The sequence below is a fragment of the Blastocystis hominis genome (genome assembly GCF_000151665.1).
Source record: "Blastocystis hominis, Singapore isolate B (sub-type 7) whole genome shotgun sequence assembly, scaffold_3".
NCBI lineage: Eukaryota > Bigyra > Opalinata > Blastocystidae > Blastocystis > Blastocystis hominis.
Window position 1 is genome coordinate 1,216,933 of NW_013171838.1, and position 15,171 is coordinate 1,232,103.

A 15,171-nucleotide genomic window follows, 5' to 3' on the forward strand; every position below is an offset into this window, starting at 1 on the left:
AGCAATTTATGGGGCAGCAAGAGCCGCAGCGATTCTTCCGACACCTCGTGTATTACGTGATCTCGCTCATTGCGACTCTCAACATTCTTTGCATTAACAAACAATTCAAGCAGGCGACGGAGATCGCGCAGAACGTCTCGGATGAGTTTCTCGTGTTGAGCGATTTGATGCAATGCGGCGTGAAATGTGTGGAGGAGTGCGTTCGCACCACGCTGCTGCGCAGTTTACTCCACCGCTTCTGCTTCCCCGTGATCTACAACGCAGTGTGTCCCGTGACGCAGCCGGTGCATGTAGGAATGGGGAAACCGTGGAAATCAGTACGACCTCTCGTTGCGATGCTCGCTCTTTGCGTTGACACTGCTTGTCGATTCGATGCGATGCATATCCCAAGAGAATGAATGAATTGAATGAATTGAATGAATTGAATGAATTGAATGAATTGAATGAATTGAATGAATTGAATGAATTGAATGAATTGAATGAATTGAATGAATTGAATGAATTGAATGAATTGAATGAATTGAATGAATTGAATGAATTGAATGAATTGAATGAATTGAATGAATTGAATAAATTGAATAAATTGAATAAATTGAATGAATTGAATGAATTGAATGAATTGAATGAATTGAATGAATCATTGAATCATTGAATCATTGAATCATTGATTGAGTCATTACTTGAATGAATTGAATGAATTGAATCCAATGAATGCATTAAGTGAATCCAATGAATGAATCATTTCTTGGATCAATCAATCAGTCAATCAAATAGTTGACCCTTCTACATCTCATTGAATCATCAAATCATTCATTTCCTCCTCCTCCCCTTTTTTGTTTCCTTCATTCGTGTACCCCGAGATCGTTCAGCACGTTCTCCATTTCTTCCTCCACTCCGTCGATCCCCACTCCTCTTCCCCCATCGAAACCCATCCCATTTCCACCTCCTCGTTTCCACGTTTCCCCATTCTAACCCCCAGTCCTCGCACCATTTCCCTCTTCAACGGAACGCAATCCGTTCCGCTTCTCCAAGTCTCCGTTTCCCCTGTTTCCCCTTTTCACTCCCAGAATTCCCCGCGGCCCTCCGGCAAATGGCAAGTGGTCCGCACGCTGCAGCGCCGCCCCAGCAGCACGCGCGACGTCGTCAAAGTGGAGGAGCCCAACGCGCAGCCCTGCGCCGAATCCCCCGAATCCCCGTTTTTGTCGCCTGCTTCCATCGGCAACGGCGAAACGGCGCTTTGGAGCCGGCTGCTGGCGCGCAGCGACGATCCGCTCGAGAAAACGCAGCTGCTTCTGAGCCTCGCCGCGCTGATTCGCTGGGAGTCGAAGCAGAAACCGACGAGTCCCGCGGTTTTGGCGCGGTTTCTGCGGGAGGAAGAGAATTCGATAGAGAAGGAAGTGGAGAATTTGGCGGGGAACGAAGAAAGCGCGCCGCTGCTGGTTCGCGTGGCGTTGGATTCGTTGGAAAGCGTGTGGAATTCGACGAATTCGAAATCGAAGGAGGCGAAGCGCGCCTGGCTGGAATCCGTGCTAGAATCGCGGTTTTCCGCGCTGCGATCGCTGCTGGATTCGGTGCAATCGACGAGTTCCGCGATTCGAACGCCGCTGACGCGCGTTCTGATGTTTCTTCGCGCCTCCGCGCCGATTCTCTTCGACTCCCCGCCCGCTGCGCGGCAACTCGCCTTCGTCCCGTCGCTCTTCACTCCCGCGGAAATCTTCTGGCGCAAGGTCATCACGGATGCCGCCATTCTTCGCGCCAAAAACGAAGTTTTGAATTCCACCGAGATCGAAGACCGCGAAAAGCTCGGAATTTATCGAATTCCATCGAACGACTCGGCGGAATTCGCGCCGATTTTCGAGAACGCGCTCTTCAGTCGGTTCTACGTGGGTTTCTCCGTTTGGTTCCACGATAGGCCGCGGTTTATCTGCTCCATCGCTGCAGACTGCGCAGTGCCGAGACGAGCGAGCCATTCCCGCGGGTCGAGCGCATCCTGGACCGGCTGCGGGCGTTTCCAGTGCTGCAGACGGTTCCATTGGATGAACGAGTTCGGCTGAGCCGGCAGATGGAGTACGTGGTGTGCAACGTGGTGCTTTTCCCCGCGAGTGTGTTCCCTGCGAGCGTCGCGAAGCTACAGAATCGGCTGGGTGATCGGGTTTTTAACATGCCTGCGTATCTGTTTGTGGGGGAGTCGCAGTGCGGCGTGGTGGAGGTGCAGCGCGGCGATTTGCTGACGGGCCATGTGCGGTTCGTAGTGAAGTGGATCGATGTGCTGGACGTGATGATCGCTGAGAAGATCCCGCGATGCATGGTGGTTGCTGTAGAGCAGACGGAGAGAGAGTGAAGGGTAGGTGCGATCGACGGAGGATTTGCAGTTGTGCGTGAATTACCCGATCCAGAGAGAGGTGTTGGAGAGAAGTGTGGACAAACGGTATAATGTGCGAAGTGTGCTGTGCATTCGATTCGCTTCTTCTAAAATGTGTCAAAAGATCTGTACGAAAATAATGAATAAACGAAATGCCTATTTTGAGGCTGCTCGAAAGCGCATTATGAGTTTGATAGATGAATGGTACTGTTTGTTGAATACCTTACGTTTTCCAAAGCGCAAATTCGAATCGATTTGACTGGATGAGAATAAAAAAGGATAGGAAATTAAGAATAATACAATTGAATTACTACTCTAACAGCATTAAGCTAATCATATCGATCCTCCCGATGAACGAAGTATTCCGTAAAATAAGCAGTGAATATGTCATTCCGAAAAAAAGAATCAAGAAGAATTGTCAAGAATCGGTTTCAAACAATCAATCAATCAATCAATTACTTAAATAACCAAAATGATCCAATGCAATGACGAGTCTTTGAAATTGTCAATCAAATCAAATCAAAAGGATTGATATGTCTCTTGAATTAGTGTACAAGATCAGCGAGAATGGAAGAAACATCTATGAATCAAATCAAATCAATCAAACTATACTCGAAATTGATTTCGATCGAACTTCTCCAAATATATGACTTACAAACTGACTACCAGGTAGATTGACATTATGTAAATTCGTAATATCTAATACTATCAACTATTATTGTTGATAACTACTTTCCAATGTCACTACACGTGGATAGAAGAAACTACCCCATCCCTTAATATTGATGGATGTTAATTTTGGAAGATCTACATTCAATCATTTCGAAACATAATATTAATACTTCGCATTGCCAGTGAACATGATTCATCATTATCTCTTCCACGAAGTGCCTCATTACCGAGTTGAATGGATTGTAATGATGGGAGATCTACATCAATAATTTCATTCAAATTCATTCAATACTTTCAATTATTGTTGTTAAGGATTCACGGAATGCTTCATAACCTAATGTAATGGATTGTAGATTTGGAAGATCTATGCATTATTCAAATATTCAATATCAATACCTCGAATCACAAAGGAACTAAAATTAAAATTGAACGATCGATATCCAATTGTGCCGATTTGGATAAATCGTAATTGTGGTAGATTCTTTAATTCAAAGTCGCCAGCATAATCACTGAAACTATATTCACCAATTTGAATGGATTCCAATGATTCACAATTCAATATGTGGAATGATTTCCATTCTTTATTTCCCCAAATATTCCTATCCTGAGTGAATGAATTCTTTCCGATTTTGATAGTTTTCAATCGATTCAATCCATCGATTTTTAATGTTTTCACTGATTCAAAACATTCATCGCCGATTTCGATTGATTCCAAATTATACAACAATGAAACATCCCAATCAACCAATACACAATTGTCAGTCAGTTTCAAATGTTTCATTCTGATATTCAGTGGTTTGCTTCCATCGCCTTCATATTTTTCATCAATATCACATTCAATTCCATTATACCATTCACATTCATTTAATTTTCTTTTCTTACGATCATAGACTTTTCCACTTCCAAATCGATTATCATCACACCAATATCCTTCATATTCAATACAACCATTATTATGATAACTCGTTCCATATCCAAATCGTTTCCAATTGATCATTATGCCCTTGTACACCAAGAATCCATCATCATCATACATTTCACCATATCCAAATGGAATTCCACTTTTACCTTCTTTTTCTTTTTCTGTCAATATCAATCCTTCAAATCGACTTCCATGATCCAAATCCACGATTCCTTCCACTACTTCTATGGATTGTTCTTCATTATATGAAACAGCACCAATTTGGTGATTTCCAAATACTTTCAACACTTTCTGCTCATTGACCACAAATCCTTGATTCATAAATACTCCATTATTGAATTGCAATACTATACATTCTCTATTACTCAACATGAGTGAAATCCAGCCATTTGGTTTCATTTCATTATCCAAGCATCCCTGCACATTTTGAATCATAGAACTATCAATATGACAGTTACTAATAGCAGAATTGACAAAATCAGCAATGTTTTGCATCGCAATAAAATGTAATTTGGATAATCTATTTTGAAACAAGATCTGTTTCATTATTTCTCGATAGAACACACATCACAAATTATACTGCACCACACTGAATTATATATGTGTTATAAACTGAAAGAATAGAAAGAATTTCATTTTCTCCAATTTTGTTCGCTTTCTCAATTGCATATTGCTTTTTTGTCCACTTAGTATTGCGATATTACTATGTACTTTTAGTCTTGATAATAATACATTTCGCATTTTTCCTTTTTTTTCTCGAAATGACTGTCTTAATAAATATGTAATGATTCTATTTGTTTCAGGATAGTGAAAAATAGAATGGAATTATTTTTTTGTTTCATTCGAGTACAACATAGCAACTACAATAAAAATGTCTAGATTTACATAATACTATGGCTATCAAATGAAGAAAATAAAGTTCATAACTTCTATTTGACAAATGGATTATAGTATTGATTCTCCGTTGATAAAACTATTTCCTGTCAGCACAATCATCCCCCATATATTTGACAGTGAATAATATTGTAGAGATAGAAAAGTGATTCAAAGAGTGAAATCGTTCAAAGTGATCACAGTATCATGTAGTACAACAATCAATTAAGGAGGATGACACGTGAAATATATGTCTTCTAACAGTGAATGAAAAGTTTCCTATTTGATCAACTAAACAGTGAGAAATACACGTGTGATTCTACAGTAATACAGAAAAATAACCAAGAAATCGTGAGCGATAAAATCAACCATTCTTCAGACTAATCTCTTTCACTTTATCTTTCCAATTCATTTCTTAACAAGTAATCTAAGTTTCATATTTTCTATATCTTCAACTATTATTGATAAACGATCCTTTCGATTCATCGTACACGAATTCTTCAACATATTGGGGAATTGGATTTGAAGCTATAGCGTTGACTCCATTTTATTTTATTCGATCATGAGATATTTTATTATTTATCGAATTATTCTACTAGTTTGTTTTTTATTCCATGTTTTCTCAAGCAGAGATTATCTTCTTTTATATTCATTTTGGATCCCACACATTTATCTCGTACACTTTCCATTTTTCCTCTTTGTGTTTAATCACTTACCCCTATTAAACAAATAGTTTTCCATTTGTCCGCCTCGAATATAATTGAAAAATAAACTGGAATTACGACTGTCTGGAGTATCAATAATCGACTTCACACAAGCGATACAGCCCTTTTCACTTAAATAAATATCTCGACTTGACCTCCTTCTTCATCAATCTCATATAACATTTTCAGAGTGCCATTTAAGAATATATTAACCTTTCCATCATTCATCAATGTACCCTCATCATTATGTCTATTTTGATAACAATGGAGGCTATATCAATAGCCACAAATTGTCATTCTGATGGCTTCACCAAACTCTAAATAGACGGCCATAAAAAACTTTCTTCCCCTATGGCTTAAAATCCTTTTATATTTTCATACGCCTTTTCGAGTATTGTACACTCCTTGTTGTGTTGTTAGTATTTTGAGTGTTACATTGGTGGACGTATGCCAATAATATGTCAAGATTTCACTATTCTAACTATAATAAATGTAGTTTCCGTTCTATTATTGTTGCTTGCATGTAATAAACCCATGGGAATGGTCATATGTAGTTTCGTTTGCCATTGAATGCGAGACCGGAAAAGTCCCTATTTACATCAATCGTATCTTCAAGGGAAACGCGTTTGAGGAAACCTTCCAGATTTGGGAAGGAGAGCCCAAAACGGGTACTCTGATGTACGAGAAGAATGGCCTCGATTTGGCAAATACTCAACAAAATTATGAGGTTTGCTTGAATAAGGCTCTTCACACCTTGGTTCTTTTGGATGCGTACGAAACACGACTCGTGGTTAATGTCTAGTGGCGACAACTATTGGACCCGTGACTCTTACATGACCATCTCGCAGGAAGGTGGTATCATGATTGGTCGCTACACCCTTGATAAGTATTCACGCCGCGAGTTCAAGTTCCAGCCCCATTCGGTTATGGAGAAGGGTTCATCCTGGAAGTACTCTAGCACCTATGCTGAGAATTGGAACACGCAAGACATTGATGATGCTGGTTGGTCTTCGGGTTCCTACTTCCCTGTCGCCAACACGGACGTTATCACTCGCTACTACCGCAAGACCGTTTCATTCGGTGATTTGGCAGGCTTCGCTTCCTTCGAGTTGGTTGTGAACACAAACTATGGTATCGCCATGTACGTGAATGGACAAGAAATCTATCGCCACAACCTGCCTGCTGACGCTTCGGCCACCACTCCCGTGGAAGCAGAGGAGGAGGAGGCGTACTATCATCGTGCTTTTGCGAATCGCCACTTGCTCGACGGATCGGCTGTGCTGGCTGTGGAGATTCATTTCCCTGCTGATCACGCGCCCATCGTGGATCCGTTCAACGCGTTCGTGAATCTGGTGTACGGCAACTCGCACCGTGCCTTCGATGGATCGGTGTCGGGAGACCATCTGGACGATTATTGGGATGAATTGGGCGCGAATCTGTGGGACAATCAGCTGTGCAACAAGTGGTTCGTTGAGGGCTTCCCCGCGCAGAACATCTACACGTTCAACAGCAATCGCGCGGAGTACGTGAACTACTACACCATCACCACCGGTAACCAGGATGTGGAGCGTCGCCCCACGCAGTGGAAGCTGGAGGGAAGCAATGACGGAGAGACTGGGATTTGCTGGACGCGCACATCGGCTTTTCGTGGGATGGCTACGGCAACACTGAGCATTTCCCCATTCCCCAGGTGACCAAGGGATACAGAATGTTCAAGTGGACGCTGCAGGCTTCGGGAATGAACGAGGCCGAGACCTCGGATGTCTCACTCTACGCGATGGACCTGGAGATCGCTCCCAAGGAGATCTCCTACGGCAAGAACTTCGTGTTCTACCCTGGACAGCCCGTGAATGTATTCCCTGTCGCGAGGGGATTCTCCGACTGGAGCATCACCCCCGCTCTTCCTCAGGGTATGTCGATCAACCCCAACTCCGGTCTCATTTCAGGAACCGTGCCTTCGGGTGTGGAGGTGGGTCAGAAGACTTACACCGTGTCGGCTACGCTGGCGGGTGCGGAGGAGCCTGCGACTGGCGAGCTCTTTATCAACTTCCATACCTGCTTGAGCAATGAATATCGTCGTGTGAAGATCGATGCGATAAAGGGAAATCGCCGTGCTCGCCAGAGCTACGATATCTTGTCCAACGGAGAAGTCGTGGAGTCGGTCAATCTGATCGAAGTGTACAATTCTTATACTGGAAGTGACACATCGTCGACCTCCCAGACCGACTATTTCTGTCTGCCTGAAGGAAGTTATGAGATGGTCTTCCACACGGAGAATGGATTTGAGAAATGGGTGGACGGATCGTCCATCACGCTGAACACCTACACGCACACTGCGGCGAGCTTCTTCATTGGAGTGTATTCTGGAATGAGAAACGGCGATCGCACCACGTTCTCGAACAAGTTCTTGATGAACGGAGAGATGGACAAGTGGACCTATCTGGCTGACGGAACGGTGCCTGAGGGATGGAACACTGTGGAGTTCGGCGGTTCGTGGACGACTCTGACCGAAGGCAACACGGTGTCGCAGTCTGTGTGGCTGTTCCGCTCGACTGTGGAGATGGACACCATCCAGGGCTACAACAGCTACGAGCTGAACATGAACTGTCGTGCGGGTGTGGTTGTGTATCTGAACGGTGTTGAAGTGTACCGTGTGGGCGTGGAAGGAGAGGTGACTTCTGGAAGCACCTCCACGATCAATAGCAACAGCTTGAATCCTCATGTGCTCGTCGGATTGGTGGGTGCCAACTACCTGAAGGAGGGAAGCAATGTGTTCGCTATTGCTGTTGTGAACAGAGATGCCACGGAGCGAGCCATTGACTTCACTGCCACTCTGAATCTGCGTGCGGCGACTGCCGATCTCGCCCATGGAACCCAGATCTCTTCCTCTGCCTCTGGCGGTACTGCTGGAAACGCTTTCAACGGAAACATCGCGAGCAAGTGGAGCGCGGAGCTGAGCGGTGCCTTCCTCCAGTTCCAGTGGACGGATACGCAGTATCGTCGCCAGCAAGTGAACAAGTTCTGCCTGGTGTCCGCTGCCAACGCTCCGGGTAACGAGCCTTCTGCGTTCACTGTGTCCACTCTGAACGGAGAGAACTGGACCCCTGTGGGAACCTACACGGGTGTGTACTGGACCAAGCGTACTCAGCGCCAGTGCTTCTACCTCTCCAACTCTGTGGCCATCCAGGGCATGAAGCTCGAGTTCACCGCTGTGGCTGCGCCCGAGAGCACCACCGTGGAGCTGGCTCTGTTCGATTTCCTGGAGGAGAACACGGACAAGGTTCTTCCCGATCTCTCCTTCTCTCCTGCTGCCATCAGTGGAATTGTCAACGTCCCGATCGATCCCATTGTTCCTGCCAATCCCTACTACGAGGAGTTCTCTGCGAGCCCCGCTCTGCCCGCTGGTCTGGAATTCGGAAGCAACGGAGCGATCTACGGAACTCCCACCGAGACCGCTTCGGGTGTGTACACGATCACCGATATCTCGATCAACGGCGAGGCCTTCAACACCACTGTGGCCATTGATATCAAGCAGTGCACTGGAGACGAGTCCCTTGTGTATGTCCACATCACCGACACTGGCTCGCGTGGTTATTACATGGGATACGAATTGAAGGATCCTGTTTCGGGCACTGTGGTGGGTAGCCGCAGCGAGTTCGACAACAACGCTTTGTACATGTATCATCCCTATTGCCTGGGTCTGCGCAACTATCAGATCACTATGAAGGATTACTCGCGTGTGGCTTGGCCGGGTAGCCTTGAGATTCTGACGGCCTCTAAGAAGGTTTTGACCTCGTTCACTGTGGGTGGAAGCGTGACTCCCAAGACGGAATCGTTCTTCCCTCGAGAGGGCTACAGCGATGATTTGGATTGGCGCTATCTGATGGACAACACCGATCCTGTTTCCAACTGGTACACGAGTTCGTTCGATGGCGAGTGGCAGACCAGCAAGCTCGCCGATATGCCTGCTCCTCAGTACACTGCTGCCTACTACTGCACCACGTTCAATCTGTACTCGGCTCTGCCCTATGCCACCATGGATGTGACTGTGCACACGCGTGGAGGTTTCATTCTGTACATCGATGACGAGGAGAACGCTCGCTACAACCTGCCTCAGGGAGCCACGAACCATCTGACGCAGCCTGTGACCGAGGCGGAGGCCGCTTCGGGCATTCGCATCTCGATCGATATGAGCCACATCTCCAACCAGAACAACGTGCTGTGCGTGGAAACCCACACGACCAGCATCCCTGAAGAGAACGAGTTCAACGTGGAAGTGGAGTTCGTGTACACTTCGACCGATCTGGTGGTGGATGGAACGATGAGCGCTTCGGATTTCGGTTATGATGATGATCAGTGGCATGAGACCAATGCCAACATTTTCGATAAGAACATTAATAACAAGTTCAACGTCATGAACGAGGATGCGATGATCGGAACGTACCACGTGTGGGCTGCCTGGACCTACAACAACAACCGCCGTGTGATCATCAACTACCTTCGCTTCTATGCTGGAAGTGAGGCTCCTCGTCGTCCCAAGAATTTGGATCTGTACGGATCGAACGATAATGGTGCGACCTGGCAATTGTTGATGGCGCAGCAGCCTACCTGGGAGAATGGTAATGGCTACGGCTACAACCGAGAGTACACGTTCACGAACACGGTGGCTTACAACATGTACAAGCTGGAGGCCTACAAGTCCAATCTGGAGGGTATCGAAATGGCCGAGGTCTACTTCGGAAACACCAAGGCTGCTGAGATGTGTGCCTCGCAGGACAACTATTCGAGCGCGTACGTGGGCAGCAAGGCGTTTATTTCCTGCCCCACTGGATACACTGGCTTCATCTATCGTAACTGCGTGTCGACGCCGACGGGCAACCAGCTGGAGGAGGAAGAGGACAACCAGTGCACGCTGCTGCCTCCCATTGCTGTGGTCTACGGCATTAACAACCAAGTGACCATCATCTACCAGAAGGAGCAGTCCTTCGAGCCCACGGTCAGCGGATCGGTCGAGTCCTACAGCGTGGCTCCCGAGCTGCCTGCCGATCTGACGCTCGATCCCACCACTGGAGTGATTTCCGGAGCTTTGCAGAGCACGCAGACTGGAAACAAGTACACCATCACGGCGACCAACTCGGCTGGATCGCTGCAGACCGAGATTTCTCTCACCTCGATCGTTGTGAACTGCGAGGCCACGGCTGAGTATCTGGCCACGAACCACGGAGAGTACTCGGTGGCTGTGTGTCCTGAGTACTACACGGGTTACGCGATGGCTCGCTGCATGGGAGGCGAGTTCGAGGAGCCCAGTCTGGAGCACTGTACGCCGCGTCTGAGCGGTTTCTTCACCTACGGAGTGAGCTCGATCGTGCTGAAGACGAACCAGGAACTGATCCCGATCTCTCTGCTGACGGACGGAGCGTTCCCTTCGATCTCGTGCAACAAGGATCTGCCGGAGGGTCTGGTGCTGGGTGAGGACGGAACCATCTCGGGTACGCCCACTGTGCCTTCGCCTGCTGCCGAGTACGAGATTACCGGAACCAACAGCGCGGAATCCAAGTCGGTGACGATCAGCATCACGGTGGAAGATAATGGCTGCGAGGCTCTGGACGAGTTCCCTGCTGCGATGAACGGAGCGACCTCGGAGGCTGCTGTGTGTCCTGAAGGTTATTCGGGCATGGCGACGCGTGAGTGTGTCAATGGCGTGTTCCAACCCATCAACTATGAGGGATGCACGCTGCTGGCTCCTTCCAGCTTCTCCTATTCGCCCGTTTCGATGAGCCGCGAGTCGCTGGAAGCGATCCGCATCGAGCCCTCTGTGTCGAACAAGGTGGACGTGTTCTCGTGCCCCTCGCTCCCCAGTGGTCTGCAGCTGCTGGACAACGGAGTGATCGCCGGATCGATCAAGGAGGCGGACACCTACATCTTCACTGTGACTGCGAGCAACGACGCGGGCTCCGCCCAGGCGACCGTGACCATCACGGTCACGCCGATTGGCTGCTCGGGAGTGGAGGGAATCTCGCTGGCTGACGGAGAGCGCTACGAAGAGCCCTGCCCCGAGAACTACCACGGTGTGGCGTATCGTACTTGCAGCAATGGCGAACTGTCGATTCTGAAGATGGACGAGTGCGTGCTGGACTTGCCGACCAATCTGGATTACAAGGAGAAGGAGATCGTGGTTACCACCAACGTGAACTACGAGGGATTGAGCGCTATGTACAACGGAACGGTGGAGTCGTTCACGATTTCGCCGGATCTGCCCGAGGGAATGGGCATTGCCTCGGATTCGGGTGCTATCTATGGAACCTCGGCGACGGCTTTGAATCGCACGGAGTTCGTGGTGACTGCGAGCAACTCTGCTGGCAGCGCCAACGTGACGATCTTCCTCACTGTGGAGGTGCCTCACTGCCCGGCGATGGCCGATTTCCCGCGAACCGCCGCGAGCGAGGCTATTCGTACGATTGCACGCAGATCTCTGGCTACAAGAGAGTGAGCGAGCGAACGTGCGTGTTGAACGAGGACAAGGCTTCGGCCTCGTGGGCAATTCCGACTTCGTATTGTATCGAGGATAAGTTGGATCTGTACTTCTTGATCGGAATTGTTCTGATCATCATCGGTGTGGTTCTGCTGATTCTCGGCATTCTCTTCATGGTCAAGAGAGGCAGAAAGACCCTGCCTAAGAAGCCTGCTTCCAAGACTACTTACTTCTTGCCTTTTCTCCAGTTCCACATATTACTATTAGATTGTAACTGTGTGTTTAATGAATGGATTGTTGGTATTAAATGATGATAGTATTTCCTCTTTCTATGAATTCACAAGTTGAGACTTCTTGAACGATTCTTGATAAACCGTTATGATCCTGACAACACTTTTTACAGAACTCAGGAATTCAGATATACCAAATCCATTCGAAATATCATTTGACAATCATATAGGTGTTGCTCAAGTTATCATTTTGATGTGTAAATATCGATCAAATACCAAATCAAATCAATACTACGAATAATTGATCCTTGTTAAAAAGGAAATAATGGATTATCACAAATAGAATCACTACTAGATATACACTATTAAGATATCTTGAATTAGTATGAATGGCGGATATACGGAAAGACTTGAACATGTATTGTGGGGCTTGATAATTGTATATCATGCCGATTACATTGTTTTTGTATCACTACCTAGCTTTTCTACAATATATTTCCCTTATGATAAACAATATTGTTCTATTTCTGTATCATTTTCAATTTGAAATGTTAGAGTCACTTGATTATAGCACACATTTCGTTACCAAAAATCAATCGATTCATGAGGATAATAAGTATTCCAAAATGACACTCTATGATTATCCGAATTCATAGAAACAATGTCTTCTTCAGTTATAGAGATAGTAAGAAGAAACACTTGATTTGGAGAATAATCATTGGCAATCCAAGTATCAACATTTGATAAAACTCTATAAGTCGAAACAATTGATTTTTGATGTGAATGGATAATATTCCTCACAGTTTCATAATGCCTATTCAATCTATTCAACACAAAGTTGGCTAATCTTGCAATACTATAACCAGGATCATGTATTGTTGTTACAATTAATATAGTATAACCATCATCACTAGTCATTGTAATAGTGATACTTATTTCTGCTTAAAATATCGATAATCATTTGCTGTTAATCATTAGTCATCTTGAACATACAATTGATCAATACTAGCATATTCAGATATGCATAGTGGTGTTTCATTTTGGTGCATATTGTGTGATATGAATTGTATCAAAGCCCATAATGAATTCACATTCTAAATGTGACAACTAATATTGTTTCTAGTTCGTGTTATAAGTTGAGAGAAGGAATGAGCAGTATTAACAAACAAGAGTCTTCACAATAGTTATTCTCAATAGTATTGATTGTGAATAGTTGATGTTTTGTCATCATCATCATCATTATTCTGTATGGGAAGATAGAATAATGTGTATTTGTGATTGATTGTATATTTTGGTTTATTAGTATATTCCATGGAATAGAATACTGTGAAAATAAGATAGATATGTGTGGAATAATCAGAGATGGCCAATATGAATGAAAACAACAACAATACTAGAATGTAATAGAATAGTAGAAAATAACATATGTATGAAGTAGCAATGGAAATGGATTCATTTTCACAAATTATGACGAACAATAGCTGAAATGATGATATTTCACAGGGATCTGTTTTAGTACATCCTGAAACGAATTACATAGATCATGAATAGTATTGCTTCAAAACAAACAAAATCCAAACAAACACGATTCTGTCATTTCATTGGTTTAACACAATGTTTGATTCTGTTAAATCCATTTTCATAAAATAACTAATTCTGAGTAACAGAAACAATACTGTTGATACTTAGTACTGGAATAACCAATCGATGAATAAATGATTGGAGTTTGTAGTAAATTCCGTTATTGTTAGTTGGAATGCACAATGATTGGTATATAGTGGTTGGAACTGAATGATTCCTAGATATTATGACAGATTGTATGCTATATGTGAATAGAATAGTACTGGAATGATTTGTGTAATTGGTCACAATCTATTAAATGAATATGAGTTGGATGTACAAAGATTGCATAGCATGGAGATGGTTTGTATTATGAATGAATGAAAGAAAGAAGAAAAGAAAAGAAAAGAAGAAATAGTATTCATTGCTTAAGATCTTAATCCATTCAATGATTTGTATTAGTTATTTATTATGAATGTAATACGTGATTATGATAATGAAGAGTGAATGAAAGAGAATCGAAATGAATGGGAATGTGATTGGTTGTGATATTGGAGTTGGATTCGATACGATTTCAGCAATTCAACACTGAAAAGAAAACAAACAAACAAATGAATGAATGAATGAATGAATGAATGATATATAATCTAAGAAATGATTGACAATCTCAAGATACTACTCACAACCAATGATCTGTAAATCAGTAACAAGGATGTCATTCATTCAATCTATTCTATTCTATTCTATTCTATTCTATATTCATTCATATAATCATAATTGATTCACTTTGGTTTGGATGGCTGATTGAATGATTGAATCAACCAACAAATCATTGAATGAATGAATGAATGAACGAAAGATTCTTTCTATGTGGAGTGATTCACAAAACAACAAAGACCTTTATCACAACCAATGAACTGTAATTCTGCATCAATAATGTCATCGATTCAATTAATCATTCATTCAATCAATCATTTGTTCATGCTTTTAGAACTGTTTAACGCATGATTGATTGATTGATTGATTGATTGAATCGATGCCTATTCTGTATACTCTTTCATAATATGAATCTATCTAACAACAAAGCAAATAACAATAATAACGACAATGAATTCGTTAAAATGACACAGCAACAATAATAACAGTAATAGAAATCAATGAGAATAATAATAAGATTATGTGTTCAAAAGCAATGTCTAGAACAGAAATGAAATGAAATGAAATGAAATGAAATGAAGTAATGAGCAGCAACAACATAATAGAAACGAACAATAACATGAGTAATAATCCAAATGGATGAATTGTGAACTCAATGCACTGTCCAATATCGAATCAATACCAAATTGATGTAGAACAAACAATGTGTATGTGAATAA

The 15,171-nt window shown here is 43.9% G+C and overlaps 1 protein-coding gene across 1 annotated transcript; it reads left to right on the forward strand.

Moving 5' to 3' along the window:
- Positions 1 to 10,253: 10,253 nt before the first annotated feature.
- On the forward strand, positions 10,254 to 12,023 carry GSBLH_T00003577001 (uncharacterized protein; the record flags this gene model as incomplete). Its single annotated transcript, XM_013042344.1, has 1 exon — positions 10,254 to 12,023. One exon carries the CDS (start codon positions 10,254 to 10,256, stop codon positions 12,021 to 12,023), a length of 1,770 nt encoding a protein of 589 aa, XP_012897798.1.
- Positions 12,024 to 15,171: the final 3,148 nt, after the last annotated feature.